The 16,878-nt window shown below is 42.2% G+C and overlaps 1 protein-coding gene across 2 annotated transcripts in view; it reads left to right on the forward strand.

Annotated features, from left to right (window-relative positions):
* The window catches only part of UPF2 (UPF2 regulator of nonsense transcripts homolog (yeast)), a 95,063-nt gene that overhangs the window by 54,916 nt on the left and 23,269 nt on the right, over positions 1-16,878 (forward strand). For both annotated transcript variants that reach the window (XM_019543708.1, XM_019543707.1), the window contains exons 12-15: positions 4,904-5,089; positions 7,700-7,903; positions 8,952-9,227; positions 10,609-10,792. In XM_019543708.1, the coding sequence (XP_019399253.1) occupies positions 4,904-5,089; positions 7,700-7,903; positions 8,952-9,227; positions 10,609-10,792 (850 nt within the window). The remainder of the gene's footprint in view (positions 1-4,903; positions 5,090-7,699; positions 7,904-8,951; positions 9,228-10,608; positions 10,793-16,878) is intronic.

A 16,878-nucleotide genomic window follows, 5' to 3' on the forward strand; every position in this document is an offset into this window, starting at 1 on the left:
CAGGCTCATGTTCATCTTGTGGTCAACCAGGACCCCCAAGTCTCTTTCTTCCATAGTGCTAGCCAGCATACCACTGCCGAGCCTATAAGGATGCTGCAGGTTTTTCTTCCCAAGGTGGAGAAGCTTGCATTTTTCGGTGTTAAACACCATCAGGTTCTTGTCCACCCATTTTCTGAGTCTGTCCAGGTCAGCCTGGATCTCCCACCTGTCTTCTGGTGTGGATGATTTGCCCCAAAGTTTGGTGTCACTGGTGAACTTGGCCAATCTGCTTCTGAGTCCAATGTCCACATCACTGAAGACGTTGAACAATATGGGTCCAAGGACAGAGCCTTGAGGGACCCCGCTGGTCACAGGGCACCATGATGAGTGACTTCCATCAATTACTACCCTCTGGGTCTGACCACGGAGCTAGTTTTCCAGCCAGCGGATCATGGTGGACCCAGGGCCAGAATTGGCCAGTTTCGCCAAGAGGTGATCATGGGATACCAGATTGAAGGCTTTTCTGAAGTCAAGATATATGACATCAATCTCATCTCCCTTGTCCAGGTGATAGGTCACCTGGTCGTAGAAGGAAATGAGACTCGTCAAGCAAGACCTACCCGCAACAAACCTGTGCTGGCTATCCCTTAGGATGTTGGCGTCGGCCAGTCCATCAAGGATGGCCTCTTTAATAAACTTTTCTAAGATCTTCCCCAGGATAGAAATCAGGCTGATGGGCCTATAGTTTGCCGGATCCACTTTCCTTCCTTCCTTGAAGATAGGCGCCACATTGGCCTTCTTCCAGTCTTCGGGCACTACACCAGAGTGCCAGGAGTTTTCAAAGATCCATGCCAGAGGCTGGGCTATGACGCTCGCCAGCTCCTTGAGCACCCTGGTGTGTAGATTGTCAGGGCCGGCTGACTTGAAGGTATCGAACCTCTCAAGGTGTTCCTTCACGAGGTCAGCATTAATGGAGGGCAGGGGATCTCCCTCACCTGGACCTCCCTGTCCTGTAGTGGGCATGGGTGTCCCATGAGACTACTGAAAGACTGATGCAAAGTACCCATTTAATAGGTTGTTTGTTTGTTTGTTTGTTTGTTTTTCCTGGGCGTCAGTTGTCAGTTGCCCCATCTGGTTCATCAGGGGTCCGATGTTGCCCTTGCTTATCCTCTAGCTCCCCCACATCTGAAAAAGGACTTTTTGTTGTCCTTGATGCTTGAAGCTAGTTGGAGTTCAGTTGCAGCCTTGGCTTTCCTGGTTTGCTCCCTGTGGGACCGGACCAGTGCAGAATAATCCTCCTTGGAGGTGACTCCCATCCTTTTGTAGGCCTTTCTTTTTAAGGGTGTGCTGGAGGGCAGTGCCTCTGGGGCAAGTGAGGTTCCCTATGTTAGAGTTGGGGAAACTGCTACAGAGGGATGTTAGTTGTCCAGGGTCATATAAGAAGAACTTGAGACAACCATGAGCTCCTAACCCTTCCTGTATTCTAGTGAGTAGACCTAGCTTCCTTATTATTTATATAGCACCGAAATGTCTTAAGTACTAGATTGTGTACTGTCACAAAGGCTTGGGCCTTTCATGAGTATCTTGATGGTATTGTTACTGTATGTTTAATGACTTTATTTATTAATTTACTTGCCACTTTATGCTTTGCAGGTCTAAAGCTATTTTATAAACATTAATTCTCTTCTCATGCCTGCAGTGCAAGGTGACATTGTCTTATGTTGCATGCAAGGAAACATTTATATAAAGAAGGTAGAAGATCTGGTTTCCAGACTTGTACTGTTACTGTATTGCTCTCTAAACAGCTCCTATTTGAGCACTGTATCTTGTTTTTTGTTTTTGTGTTTTTTCTGACAAAATCTGCTCTGATAGTTAAAACATGTATATTTTATATTATTGCGAGCGTTTCATGTGTGTTGTATTTTGGAGTTTAGTTTTTTTTCCCCACCTTCTTGTCTAAAGCTCAAGATCTGTACTGGGCCTGTGATGTGTAGCTAAAAACATAATAGGGTTTTAAGACTTTATAGTGTGACAAGCATTCTGCTCTTTTATAGATATTTTAGTGAGATTAGTATCTTTTAAGGAGTGGTCTTGTTGCTGTCTGTACTATCGTTCTTACATTATTTTTCCTTTAATGAGATACAATGTAGCCAAGGAATTTGCAGCAAAGACTTGGGTGAAAGAGTTTAATAGCCAGACTGAGATCACCAAGTGGGTGGGATCAGAAAGCCTTGACTGGAGCATTAGGAAGAGACCTTTTGTTATTACTTTAAAACTTTGTATCTTGTAGTGTTGTATTCTCTCTTGAATAAAAAGTAAAATATTTTAATTGAAACATAATCTTTTAAATATGTTTTTATTACAGGCATCATTTTTATTACAGGCAGTATGCATTATTATTTCTGAATAAAATACAAGGTAGTGATATAATAGTAAAGATTACTTTTTCAAACCAGTTTTAAAAAAAAAAAAAAAAAGCACTTGTTTCAAACCCTTTGGCCAGCTTGTCTGTGATCTGCTTTACTTTAACATTAAGTTTGAAATGTAACACAAGTGGTGAATGTCTTGAGGCATGCTGGGGGAAAAAAATAGTAATAATCATTATTACAGCATGTGTGATTTCAATTTTTCAACAACTTTTTTTTCTATTTTGTACTTTGTGTACCTAGATATAGTAAGTAGTAGGCAACCATCAATCTTCTGGATCATGGTTTATCTGTTAGAGGTCTTGTCAGGTGCCTGTTATCCGTTTGTCTTGAGTCCTGCAACCATCACACCAAGACCTTCGACTCGTATGCCTAGGCGAGACTATGGAAGAGTGGAGGCTGCCCAAGACTTACCACCCCCACTTTACCCCTTTGAGACGATCCAAAGGCCATACTGAGTCCAGCTGTTCAGCACCTCAATGGTTGTAGCTTCTCCCAGAGAGTAACAGATAAGAACTATTCAAGAGGAGGTTGGATGATCACCTGTCTGGGGTCTTGTGAACCCAGCATTCATTCCTGCCTGTGGCCGGGGGTCAGGCTAGATGATCTGTTCAGGTCCCTCCTGACCCTAGCTACTGTGAAACTGCTGCTGACTGCCTAATGCTTCACCAAGGACTTGTTAATAAGATTGTAGCCAGTTGCTTTAATGTTTAACAGATGTACAGTAACTGTAGGTAAATTTGCTAGTTTAGAGGATATGTTATTTGGACAAAGCCTTTCTATTTTAAGGATCAGTATGGTTGGTGGATGATTACAAATGTAAAATGACGTAGTTCTGAGATTTCAAGGCAGGAGACTGTACACAATCTAGAAGAAAAATGCTCTGTGAAGTATTAGTCAAGTAAATTGATTATTCCAGATTTACTGCCTCTCTTGAGAGAATAAGCAGCTAAGGTTTAAGTTTCAGGAGAGAGAAATAGACTGTTTGTAATTGCCAGTTCTGTATTGCCATACACTTCATAAAATAAGCTTGCCATTAAATCATGCTTAGCAGAAAAAAATGAGAGAAAATGTCATACCAGATTTCTAGGGTATGAAAACATTTGAACTTTTCTCATTAGCAGGGTTGGTCTACCTGAAAAGAATGTCTTATCAGAGTGAAGAATAGCTGACTGTTTTGAGTTCAGTAATAGTCCGTGTGGAGGAAAGAAAAACACAAAAAGCCTGAGTTCTGATGATACCTAGACCTGATGCTGTAAAATAACAAGAGCAGGTTAAATGTGGATACTGTGCTTGGTTTAATAATGTGCTTGGTACTTGGCTTCCTAATACATGGACATCCAGAGTTAGGTATTTTTTGTCCTGGGCCAACTTTCACATATTCAAAACTATTCTAAAGTCCGCAATGCATATTAATCTTGGCATAAAAAATCAGTTATTCTTCTGTTTTGTTTAGGAATGCATGCATTTTTTGCATAATTGCTTAACAGCCAACAGAGTTGGGGAAGCATGAACAAAGAAATAGGAACAAAATGCTGGATCACACAAAGAAACAAAAACAGTTATGACATTAGGAACAGTGTTCGCGATATGGAATCTATATGCACATAGAATTTAATCTCGAACAGGTCCCACTCTTCTTGAAATGGCCCTCCAGTGTGATATTCGGCTATTAATCTAAGGAAGACTACAGTAGCAGGGAAGAAAGTACAGGGGGATGGAAAAATGCCAGGGCATAAGGAAAGTAAATATAGAACCCTAGTATAGCCTATGGGGAGACTCAGCCTGCTGTAAAATAAATAAATAAATGTGGGGAATCTTTTATAGCAATTCAGTTTTCAGTATTTCAATTCCATTAATATTTCTACCTGTCCTAGGCAGTAGTAAGCTTTTCAGCTGTTCAGGGTGAGCAACATCATAATATAAATAAATAGGAGGTTTTAAATTTCAAGTTATAGTTTAAGTGAAGTCTTTATGCTTTTTTCATGGTTCTTATACAAATATGGATGAAAATAATTCTGATCTTGAAAATGATAATGCAGAACTAATTACAGCAAAAGCTGCGTTGTCCGGCACCTTATAAACCGGCATGCTCTATTAACTGGCATGCTGGTCAGCATGGTAAAAGCGAAACCGTAAGGGCCCACTGTGGCACTTCCAGTTTTGCTTAGCCCCCACAGCCCAGGGCAAAGCAGCCTGTGCTGTCGAGCCCCCATGGCCCAAGGCATAGTAGCTTGCGTGGGGCTCCCCTTCCTGTCCCCCAGCATGCTGATGCGGCAGGAGGGTGCGGCATATTTGGTTATCCAGCACCCCTCCTCCCCCCCATTCCCTATGGGTGTCAGATAACAAAGCTTTTGCTGTATGTACTTTGAAGCTTTCAACACAGCTGTAAAAATTTAGTGACTTTATTTCTCTGCGCTTTCCTTTCTGAAGCCCCACAAACTTTGTGAAAATCTATGAAAATGTAGTATCTCAACTTACAAGTTTTTTGTTTCCAGGAACAAATGATGAGAAAGAAGCAGGCAATGCATCTTGATGCACGATATGTCACAATGGTGGAGAATGCTTACTACTACTGTAATCCCCCTCCGGCTGAAAAAACTGTGAAAAAGAAACGCCCACCTTTGCAGGAGTATATTCGTAAGCTTCTCTACAAAGATCTTTCCAAGGTCACTACTGAGAAGGTGAGTCTGTGTACCATGGTGTTGCATGTGACAGTTGTGATATGCCACAACATTTCCGCTGTTCTAGTTCATGAAATTGTTTTTCACAAAACATAATTCTATGGGCTTATTAGAACCTATAAGTAAAAGGCTGATTCATTCACTGTAATAGTGGCAAGACGTTTTGAACTATCCAGAGCTGAATTTAGATTTTGAAGTGATCCCGAAAGTTTGAACACAGCAGAGTGGGTTTGCTATTTAGTGTTCCCAGCAGAGGAGAAACTGCTCTGTTCATTAGGTTTATGCTGGAGTTGGATGCGTTTCCTGAACTGTTAAGTTCACAGAAACGTGTATGCAATTAGGAAAAATATTTAGTACAAGTCCATACGAATATTGAAGCAGAGGTACAGCTATAAGCCATTCAGCTTCCAGAAAGGGAAAGATAGTAGATCTGATTGAATCATGCTAGAAACTGAAAACTTCACAAGCTAGTAATAAAGGTTGTCTTTAAGAAAAACTTGGAGAATCTGCAGCATGTCTGAGGTATTACTTGGCTTCTCCGTAGACATCCAGGTTATGCCTTATTATTAAGTGCCAAATGAGTGCAGTACCAAAGCATCTGGAGATGTTTGCATTCTGCAGTTTAGTCAGACCAGTTATATTCTCCGTTCTCTCTCTTTAATAGTATTAAGCACAATAGATAGCACACACCCAGAAAGAATAAAATCCTTAGCTACTGTTAAATTAGTAAAGCCCTACATCAATCTAGTATCAAAAGTTCAGATTTATAACTTGTATGTTTTCAGATTTTTCTGTGTTAGGCTGTTTTCTTCTTCTCACATTTAAAACAATTTTAGGTATAGGTTAGGCTTTAGGCTTTGTGGAGGGTTTTTTTTTTTCCTTTTCAGTTCTACTTGTCTTTTGCTACATCGCTGTTTACTTCAAGAGAAAAACATAGCATTTTCTATTAGTCTTGTTTTTTCAGTGCACTTTCCTCTAGGATAATTCTGCTGTTTCTAGTATCCTACAAATTCCAGCTAATTCTGATCCTGTGTAAAACAAGCCTTCAATCATGGATTATACCAAAAAAGAGGATACATTATCAGCTTCCATACTGTCAAAATAGACTAAAAGTCAATTGTCTATCCCAGCTGAGGTGGCCCAAGAGACTGGTATGCTAAGATATGCCAGTTTCTGTAGCCAGCAGCTCACCAAGAAGAGCTGTGGCTAGCAGCCTAGCCAGCCAGCCACCTTTTGACTCTACCATCTGAGTGACATCACACGTTCCCACTTAGCCTGGTGAACAGCAAGTGGCTTTCAGTGAGAACTGTAAACTTGTATCTCTAGATCTATAGTCAGAGATCATAAAAACTCTGTTTTTGGCCCCCTTGGGTACTTCCTACTCCAGGAACCATAATATAGAAAATGATCTTGGTATTTGTATTGGTTAGTTATTCTCCCGCTTGGACTTCCATCAAGGTTGTTTCTTGCTGGCTGCCTGGAATGTGTGTATCTAGATGTGTATCTAGCTGGGGTAATGTAGGCCCAGCACTCTTTCCTGCTTATGCAGGGGGTCGGACTCGATGATCTATTGAGGTCCCTTCTGACCCTAGTATCTATGAATCTATAAGAAAGGGAGGTAGTTTCCACAATGACACCAGTCTTTCCCATGGAGTAGACTTTAGATTGTATCCCTGTGAGTTAAGTAATCTGTCCATTATGTTTGTTTGTTTTTTGAGTAACATGTGTTATCGAACCATTGCCAAGTATGTGTGGGAGGTGGGGGTTGTGTTTTTTTTTAAATAAGAGATCACAAATTCTTTTGACCTGAAACTTGTAATGACTATGGGTGCATGCACTTCTGGGGGGGAGTTTGATCAAGTTAATAAAGGCCACCCAATCTAAAGTAAGTTGGGCTGGGAGGATTACCAAGGGAGGGATTGGGGTGGACAGTAGACTCCTGGGGGTAGGAATCATAGGTGGGGGGAGAATTGGGGGGGCAGGTGGGGTCTGTGGAGGGGTGTTGCTGGGGTCTGGGAGACTTGGCAGGATCTGGGGGGGTGGGGAGGCTCTCCTACCCCCTTCCCCTCCCCCCCCGAACCAGGGGCTATTTTTAGCTCTGCCAACCCCTACCTCCTCCCACCTGCCCCTTCCCCTGGCCCAACTTATTTCCTCAGATCCAGGCACTAGTGAATGCTGGTAAAACTAGTATCAGAAGCAGCTTGCAGGATGAGGGGAGGGGTTTAGTGGGCTGGGAGAGGGGCTGGCTGGTCTGCAGGTGGGAGGAACGTTGTCTGTCTGGGCATGGGGGGAGCCAGGGGGGCTAAAAATAGTCTGATGCTATTAACTTAGATTTTTGGCCGTTTTTAGATTTATCTGCCTGCCCTGAACTTCTGTATAGTTTGCACTTAAATTAACCTAACTTGGGATCTAAGTGTAAGGTTCATACCTGGGCAAATTAAGATTGGGTGGCCATTTTTAACGCATCTAACCTCCCCAAATACCTGTATGCACCCTGTAAGACCATTACCAGCTCTTTATTTATAAATATCCCAACATTTCCTTTAATTTTGATGGCATAGTTTGAACTTCTACCTATTGAATTGTATGTTTAAAAAAATCCTGTCTTAGGTCCTGAGACAAATGCGCAAGCTGCCCTGGCAGGACCCGGAAGTGAAAGACTATGTTATATGTTGCATGATCAACATCTGGAATGTGAAATATAATAGCATTCACTGTGTAGCCAACCTCTTAGCAGGATTGGTACTTTACCAAGAGGATGTTGGCATTCATGTGGTGGATGGAGTACTAGAAGATATTCGACTAGGAATGGAGGTAAAAAATGACCTTTGTAAACTTAACTTCTCGCGTGTGTGTACTTTTGTGTTTGTTTTCAGCTTCTTGTTTGACGGCAGATCTTAAAAGTGAAAGAAATTTGAAAAAAGGGAAGAGGTTCTTGGAACAATTCTTTCCATGTCGCACAGAATTGTTTCCTACACTGTATTTATGATGATTTTCAAATCTAGTATTAAAGTCTCAAGCTACAGGTGATTAGCCCATAATGTGATAGAGCTCACAGTTGGAGGAAGCTTTTTGGGGGGCAGGGGCAGATGGTGGTAGTGAACACCAGATATAGTATTTCAAATGATGCAGATAATGGATGTAACCTTTTAAAGTAGTTACTGTCTGGCCAGGTTCCAGCGCTACCTGCAGTACTTCATAGGCCAAATTTATTTGATATATGAACTGTGTAAAACTCAATCCATCTTTACATTTTACTGCAGCGAATTATTATATAAAATTTAAAATTTAAGGTTGGAAGGGACTTCAGGAGGTCATCCAGTCCAACCCCTGCTCAAAGCAGGACCATTCCCAACTAGATCATCCCAACCAAGGCTTTGTCTAGCCAGATCTTAAAAACCTCCAAGGATGGAGAATGCACCATTTCTCTGGGTAGGCTGTTCCAGATATCAAGGAGGTTGCTTGTTATTAAAAGCAAGTTTCTTTGTAGGTTTGAGTTTTTATAATCAGTTTTACAGTCTCTAACAAATTCTTTTTGAATGCAAGAACCTAAGAAATGCCATACTGAGTTAGACTACAGGTCTCTGTTCCTTTTACTCTCTGAGTGATACTTCAGAAAAGGGTATCTAAGTATGGCTATCCAGACTGATCAATCCATTACTTCTCTCCACCTGCAGCTTCAAGCATTCAGAGGCTTAGGAAGTCCGATAATTTTTGAGGCTGCAGCCCTAATGTGGTACATTTTAATACCCACTGATGGACATGTCCTCCATGATTTTGTCCAAGCCCCTTTTGAATCATTTTGTGTAGAAGTGTAAAAATAAGTAAGATAAACTGTTAAATCTGGATGTTTTCTTTTAAGGTTAACCAGCCCAAGTTTAACCAGCGGCGGATCAGCAGTGCCAAGTTCCTGGGGGAACTTTACAATTACCGAATGGTAGAGTCAGCTGTAATATTTCGAACTCTGTATTCATTTACATCATTTGGCGTAAACCCTGATGGTAGTTCTAGTCCACTGGACCCTCCAGAACACCTTTTCCGAATTAGGCTGGTTTGCACCATACTTGATACCTGTGGGCAATATTTTGACAGGGGCTCCAGCAAACGGAAACTTGACTGCTTCCTTGTCTATTTTCAGGTATGAATAAACTATTATATTTACAATGTGTCAGGTATTTTTATCTACATGTTATCTTATTTATTCATAGTGTGCTTAGAACTTTTATATCTATTGCTTGGACCCTTTGTTCAGCAGTGCATTTCACAATGGCTTAAGTTAATTGTACAAGTAATCACTGGGATTTACTCACATCATTAAATTAAGGACCTCCTTAAATGTTTTATATTGAGATCTCAATCTGAACTAATGTGTGTAATATATTAAAATAATATTTAGATGTCAGGTATAGCTAGATGTTAGTATGGTAACTCAGTGAATTATCTTGAAATATATTCATAGTATAAATGTCTTGCTGTGCTTATAGTTTCTTGTTCCATTTCAAGTTGCACAAAAATGGAAGGAAAACAAGGCAGTTAAAAGAGGAATTAGACTTGTGTGACGACCAGCATTCTGGCATGTTGGTCTAGATATTGACTCAGTTCATCAGCGTGCGGTTAAGCTGGGAAATGATTCTATTTAATATTATTGTTTTCAAGTGTTTGAGTTCCAAAAAACCCATATCACATTTGATCAGATGGTTAGACCTGGAAGGTGGAAAGTCAGGCCAGGTTCCTTCCCATTTGCATGTTACTGCCTTTCCTGCTGTTCATACCCTCTTCAGGTACCCTTTTGCCACCCCATTGTTCAAATCCTTCTCTTAAGTACATTTGTATAAGTAAGAGCACAGTTTGAGTTTGAGTTTGAATTTTACATACCATATTCTGAAAGGTCCATGTGCTAGCTTGCTCTAGGGATTTTCATAATAGGAGGATACAGATTTGGAAAGAAGCAAAATCTGCCAAAGACAGAAACTAAATCTGCCTTGATCTAAAGTTAGAACATATGCTGAACTTCATCTTTTTTTTTTTTTAAATAAATTGTATTTGGCCATATTTATCCAAGCATTTAAGGTGGGAGGCATTTTTAGAGGCTCGGAGGTCACTAGGTGCCCAGCTCTGAAAGAACTAGAGCTTTAAAAGCTGTTTATGTTTAGTATCTACTTTCAGTATCTACTACCATAATAATTCAAAAGCAGTTCTAGTAAAATGAGCCCGTGGCCATAAAATTCACTTTGTCAGTTGTTATAGCTCATTTATGAAGCTGTATATAACCTGTATAGTCAAAATGTAACTAAATTTTGGACTGACACTTCAAGATGTCATGTGGATTTTCTGTTTTAGGGTTTGCTTTGAATTATTTAAAAATATTTATGCAAGATATATAATTTTAGAATGTTTGTAATAAACTGCATGCTTATACATGGTCTTTAATGTTTGTGATAAAATAGCTCAGGATGCAATATTGTGTATATGTTTATGCACATATATTCTATAACTTGTTAGGATATTTTATATTTCAGAGATACGTTTGGTGGAAAAAAAGTTTGGATGTGTGGACAAAAGATCATCCCTTTCCTATTGACATTGATTATATGATCAGCGATACACTAGAACTCCTGAGACCAAAGATAAAGCTCTGCAGTTCTCTGGAAGAAGCTGTCAGGCAGGTACAAGACTTGGAACGAGAATTCTTAATAAAACTAGGTAAGAAACAATTTGGGGGGAAAGAAGTGTCTGATATTTGCATCTTAACCCCTGTACTTGTGTTCTTTACTACTGATATTATGATGCATTTGGACACTGTTACCATTTTGCATTTTTGATCTATAATTAATCCATGTATCGCATTAATTTGAGGCAATTAGAAGAACACTGAACATGAAGGTGATTTGTCTACATTGTAGATGGGGGAGGAAAACACCTGAGGGACTTTTAACTTTTCTAATGTACCAGAACTGACACTCTCATGGTGACCAGGGAGCAAGCAAACAAGGGAAGCAGTTTGCAGGTCAGTTTGCTGCTCCCCTCTTTGAAGGGGATCCTTTAAGCTCGGTGAGAGAGAGGAAGCAGGGGAAAAAGAAACCTTTTGGGACCAAGGAGCAGTAAACAGGCCATTTTACATGCAAATTTGCTAGGGAAGGCCTGAGGTAGCAAGAGCAAGGCAGTGGATTAAGCAACCCAGAGAAATGACTGGAAGAGGTTTCATTGCTAGAACCGCTGCCACCACCTCTGCTTGCACCTGTGAGGTGCCTGTCCAGGCAGGACCACTCACTGTTGAGACTTGCACCCAGGTCCTAATTTGGCACTCTGAAGACTCTGGCTTACAGGCTCCTTCCAGTGACAGCCAGGAGGGACAGTGTGAGCAGTGCCTCTTCGTAGTGTCCCTCAGGAAGCAGGTAAGAGAGCTACAGGAGGAGGTGGCAAGGCTCTGAAGCATCCTCTGCCATGAGAACTTTATCAGTTCAGTACTGAACAAGACTCTTAAGACTATGGAGGAAGGACTGCCAAAGGCAGTGCTAGAGAAGGGATGGGGCATGGGGCCCTGGGAAGATGGAACTTGGAAGCTTGTGACCTGATAGGAAGCTGAAGTCTTCATCTCCACCTGCAGCAGTTTGCCTGAAGAACAGTATGAAGCCCTAGCAACAGAAGAGGTGGGGCATGTTTTATTGATGGAGGAGGACAAGCCAGGCCTCCTCAAGGTGGGAAGGATTGAGACCACTTCCACCACAAAATGATGGGTGGTAGTAGTTGGAGACTTCCTTCTGTGGGGGATGGAAACACCCATGTATCAATGTGACCTGTTGTCTCTGAAGCTCTGCTGCTTGCCCAGTGCGTGGATCTGTGATGTCACAGAAGGATTAGTGAGACTCATCTAGCCCTCTGATTACTACCCCATGCTGCTCATCCGTGTGTCCACCAGCGATACTAACAAGGGACTTCAGCTACCTTGACGTCTGCAGAGAGAACAATACAGCAGTGTGCAGGCAATCCAGGAAGTTTTTGGAGTGTTGGGGACAAATTCCTGGTGCAAGTGCTGGAGAGCCAACTAAGGACATACTCTCCTCTTGACTTGCTGCTCACAAACAGGGAAGAGTTGGTGGGAAATGTAGTAGTGGATGGCAGCTTGGGCAGCAGTGACCATGAGATGATTGAGTTCAGGATGCAGAGGAAAGGAAGGGAGGAGAGCAGCAGAGTAAGGACCCTGGACTTCAGAAAAGCAAACTTCAACTTGCTCAGAGAACTCATTGGCAGGACCCCCTGGGAAGCCAGTCTGAGCAGGAGAGGAGTCCAGGAGAGCTGGCTGTACTTTAAGAAAACTTTACTAAGAGTGCAGGAACAAACTATCCCAATGAGCAGGAAGACTAGCAAGTATGGCAGAAGATCAGCTTAGCATAGCAGGGAATTCTTCCTATATGCTTCCTTTTTGTGTTTTAGCTCACTGAAGTGGAAACTTAGAGAAGCAATTAGAGAGGAGTATAAGAGTATCGCTCGAGCATATAGGGATGAAATCAGGAAGACCAAAGCACAACTGGAGTTGCAACAAGCAAAGGATGTGAAGGGTAACAAGAAGGGTTCCTACAAGTATGTCGGCAAAAAAAGGAGGATCAGGGAAAGTTGTGGGTCTTTTACTAAATGGGGAAGGCAACCTGATGGCAGGATACAGAAAAGACTGAAGTGCTCAATGCCTTTTTCACCTCAGTCTTCATGGGCAAGGTCAACTCCCAGAGTGCTACACCTAGCAACAGAGTCTGGGGAAGAGGGGAGCAGCCAGGAGTGTCAAAAGAACAGTTTAGGGACTATTTAGCAAAGCTGGACATCTACAAATCCACAGGGCCAGACAGGATGCAACCGAGGGTGCTGAGGGAGTTTGATGTGATTGCAGAGCCGCTGGCCATCATCTTTAAAAACTCATGGCAATTGGGAGAGGTCTCGGATGATTGGAAAAGGGCAAGTATAGTTCCTGTCTTTAAGAAAAGGAAGATGAAGGATTTGAGGAACTACAGACCAGTCAGTCTCACCTTAGTCCCTGGCAAAATCGTGGTGCAGGTCCTCAGGGAAGCCATTTCTAAGCACTTGGAGGAGAAGTTGATTTTGTAGCAGTCAGCATGGGTTCACCAAGGACAAGTCATGTCTGACCAACTTGATTGCCTTTTCTGAGGAGATGACTGGCTCTGTGGATGTGGTATACCTTGACTTTAGCAAGGCCTTTGACATGGTCTCCCACAACATTATCGCAGGCAAGCTAAGAAAGTACAGGCTGGCTGAATGGGCTGTGAGGTGGACAGAAAACTGGCTGGATAGTTGGGCTTAAAGGGTAGTAATTAATGGCTTGATGTCTAGCTGGCAGCCGGTATCAAGTGGTGTGCCCCAGAGGTCAGTCCTAGGGCAGGTTTTGTTCAATGTCTTTTCTTCATCAGCGACCTAGAAGATGGGATGGAGGGCACTCTCGGCAAGTTTGCAGATGATATCGAGCTGGAGAGAGTAGTAGATAGATATACTGGAGGGTAGAGCTAGGATTCGGAGAGACCTTGACGAAATGGAGGATTGGACCAAAAGAAATCTCATGAGGTTCAATAAGGACAAGTGCAAAGTCCTGCATTTAGGATGAAACAATCCCATGTACCAGTACAGGCTGGGGACCAGTTTGCTGAGCAGCAGCTCTGCATGGAGCCACCACACAGTGGAGGGAGGCAGGGGCATGGTGAGCATGCAGCAGGGCAGCGGAAGAGGGAGGGAGGGGGCTGGATGCAGCAGCTGGAGGGGAAGAGGAGAGAGGGAGAGAGACCTGTGGGTCATGGCAAGCTGTTAGTTATGCTAATGGGTCCTAGTGTGAAAAAGGTTGAGAAACACTGTCCTAGATTAGCAGAGCAGCCACCATGAGCAGCACATCCCCCGGTGTGGCTGTATGCTGTTTCAGGATTGTTTCACTGCCAACTGGGCCTCCAGGGCCATGCTACACAGCTCCACAGTGGTAGTGGTTCCAGATCCCAAGTGTAAAGGTAGTTTATGGGACTGACGTGGCCCACGGACTGGTGCCATACCATTTCATATGTGCCATAGGGGCAGATGAGTTTGATACCCCTAGTTTGACTGTTAGTGGAAACCTACACATGTGATGGATGTCTCCTTCAATGCGTGCTAATTAGCACGCATTGGAGCAGATGAAATTAATCAAGTCTGCTGGAGCATGCTAATTAATGTGTGCCAGCAGCCTCTGTGTCGCATCTATTCAGCGTCCCTGTGTTTCAAAATGGCAGTGGGTGAACTTTAACTGAAGTCATTGAATGAGTTTCAGGTGGCACATGTGCTGCCGTTTTGAAACATGGGATGCTGAATGCATGTGATGTCGCAGGTGCTTGAGAGCCATTCTATTTAAAACGATCCTTCTCCCCCTCCACCCGCCCCTGCCGGCCCTGGAACATGGGTATAGGCACCCAGTGTGTTTTTGGAAGTACAGGGACAAAATAATCCTTCCTTCATACGGTGCTCTTGGTTATTAAAATATTCAGTCCTTGTTGAATGGATGTATTCAGCTTCTTAGTGGAATCCCTGTCTTTCTGCAGTGTTTTTGGCTGTAAACTTTTACACTTACAGGTGTTATTTGTAGAATTGAAGTACTTGATCCTTTCTGACTCTAACTAAATCATCTCAGTTCTCAAGTAATCTTTTAACCCAAGTGTGGTTATTTGCAGCAGTCAATTAGTGTCACAACATTTTGAGTTTTTTCACTGGGCTGTTCACTTTACTATTCCATGATACTAGAAGGAAGTCAGAGTGAGAAACAAACCTTGGTAAGGAGTAACCTGAACTAGTAGATTTCATGATCACTCAAACTCCAGTCAAAAATGCTATTTATTACTATATTTACTTTCATTTCATGAAAATTTTTAAAAGATACCGGGCAATTCCTCTTGCAAGTGAAATTATTTCTACCTTTTAAAACTTTATTGTTAGGTTAGTTATGTCCAGTACATTAGAAGAATCTGTTTGCCTATGAAGTAAGAAGCAGCTTTGGAGAACAGCGTTTCATTGTGTTCATTTTGGCACCCGACAAGCTGATCACCGGTTTTCTTTTTCAAAAGATTGCATTGAATGAGCAGCCGTGTTGGGTCTCATACCACTGGTTGCTAACTTAAAAATGTGCTGTAGGATAATTGCCAATTTGCTATTATAACTGTTTTGGAGTAGGACCCAGAAGTCTTTTGTTTATCATTCTCTCTTCATCTCGTTGAATGTTGTTTTGATGGATGGTGAATGCTTTTAGTGGGAAACGGTTTTTAAATCATTTGAATGAGAGATCGGGCCAAACTTGAAATGACTATCTGCTTCTATGCGACTGTTTTGATTTTGTACAGTGTAAGAGAATACTTAGCCCTGAGACACAGGGGTACATTGTATGTCCCAACAGCAGCCCTTTTGCTTGACTGTTGGAGCAGCAGTGGTTCTGAAGGGGAAGTAGGTCTACTTTATTGCTATGAAAAGTGATCGTTTGAAACTCCAAAGTAGGAGGGAATGAGTATGTGAGCATGGCCACAACTTTAGTCAGAGTGCTATGAAGTACAATTCAGTACTATAGTATTTAATGCATTTATGAAGTTTGGCTAATTTTATTATGTTACACGTGAATATTCAAAAATTATTTGTGGTTGCTCCATTCGTGGATGTACAATTTGAGAAGCTTTATTTTAGAGCAAGTGAAAGGGAATACTGGATCACATGAAATTGTTGGGGGTTTTTTTTTTTTTTAATCATGAGAAGATGCTGTGAAAGCCAAGTATTTTACTTTTGTATTCATGGCATAGATTTATACAGAATTGGGGTTAGAAGGGCTCTCAAGGGTAATCTAGTGTAGCCCCTTGCAGAGATGTAGGGTACACCAGACAGATGCCACCAGACATCCCCCAGAAAGATGCCTCTTCTTGAAACCCTCCAGTGAAAGAGATTCCATGACTTAGCTAGGCATGTCTATAAAATCCCTGAAAAGGAAAACATGTATGTTATAGTGAAGTATCTAACACCTCGCCAGTGAGCTGACATTGTGAAATACTGTATTTACTCAAATACAAGATGATCCCCCAATTAGATTATATATATATGGAAAATTAATAAATTTGTTATAATTTTTCAGGTACAGAATTTAATTATTGGAGGCTTACCTTGAATTTTTCCTCCTCCTACTGCTACAGCAGAGAAAATAAAACTGGGGGGGGGGGTTGTCAGGTGGCCTCCATGCCCTCTGACCTCCCCCCCCCCAGCTCTTTTTCCCCTGCAGCCCCTTCCCATCACACCCTGCTCTTCCTGAGCACATGGAAGTGAGGGGCAAATTTGAAAAGGCTGGCTTGAAATAACATGTCTTTTTGCATGTAGGGAAGTTATTATGGGTGCCCATAGACTTAGGTCATCCAGAACTGATGCATTTTACTTTTTTGGAAACTGCTGCAAGTTTCAGCACAGGTACTCGATAAACCCACTTTTTGAACAGCACCTTTTACCTACTTTATATATAGTACAAACCACGCATGATATTAATCGAGCCAAAGGCTCGTGATTTCCTATATAGTTCAGTGGGCTGGGCCCAGCAGAATCAACAGCATTTCCAGCCATGGTGACCCCATATAACTTAGCACTGCTCAGGGTGTGTGTGTGTATTCCAGATTGCATCCCTTCTTCCCAGCGCCCCCCCACCCCCCAAAAAAAAAAAAAAATCCAGTGCCCCCCCCATCCGGATTTAAGCCTCCAAGGTGTGCTCCCCGCAACTGAGCCTCCCCACCCTCCCACACATGACCCTG

Source organism: Crocodylus porosus, unplaced genomic scaffold (assembly GCF_001723895.1).
Source record: "Crocodylus porosus isolate Cpor-Errol unplaced genomic scaffold, CroPor_comp1, whole genome shotgun sequence".
In the NCBI taxonomy this organism is placed as follows: domain Eukaryota; kingdom Metazoa; phylum Chordata; order Crocodylia; family Crocodylidae; genus Crocodylus; species Crocodylus porosus.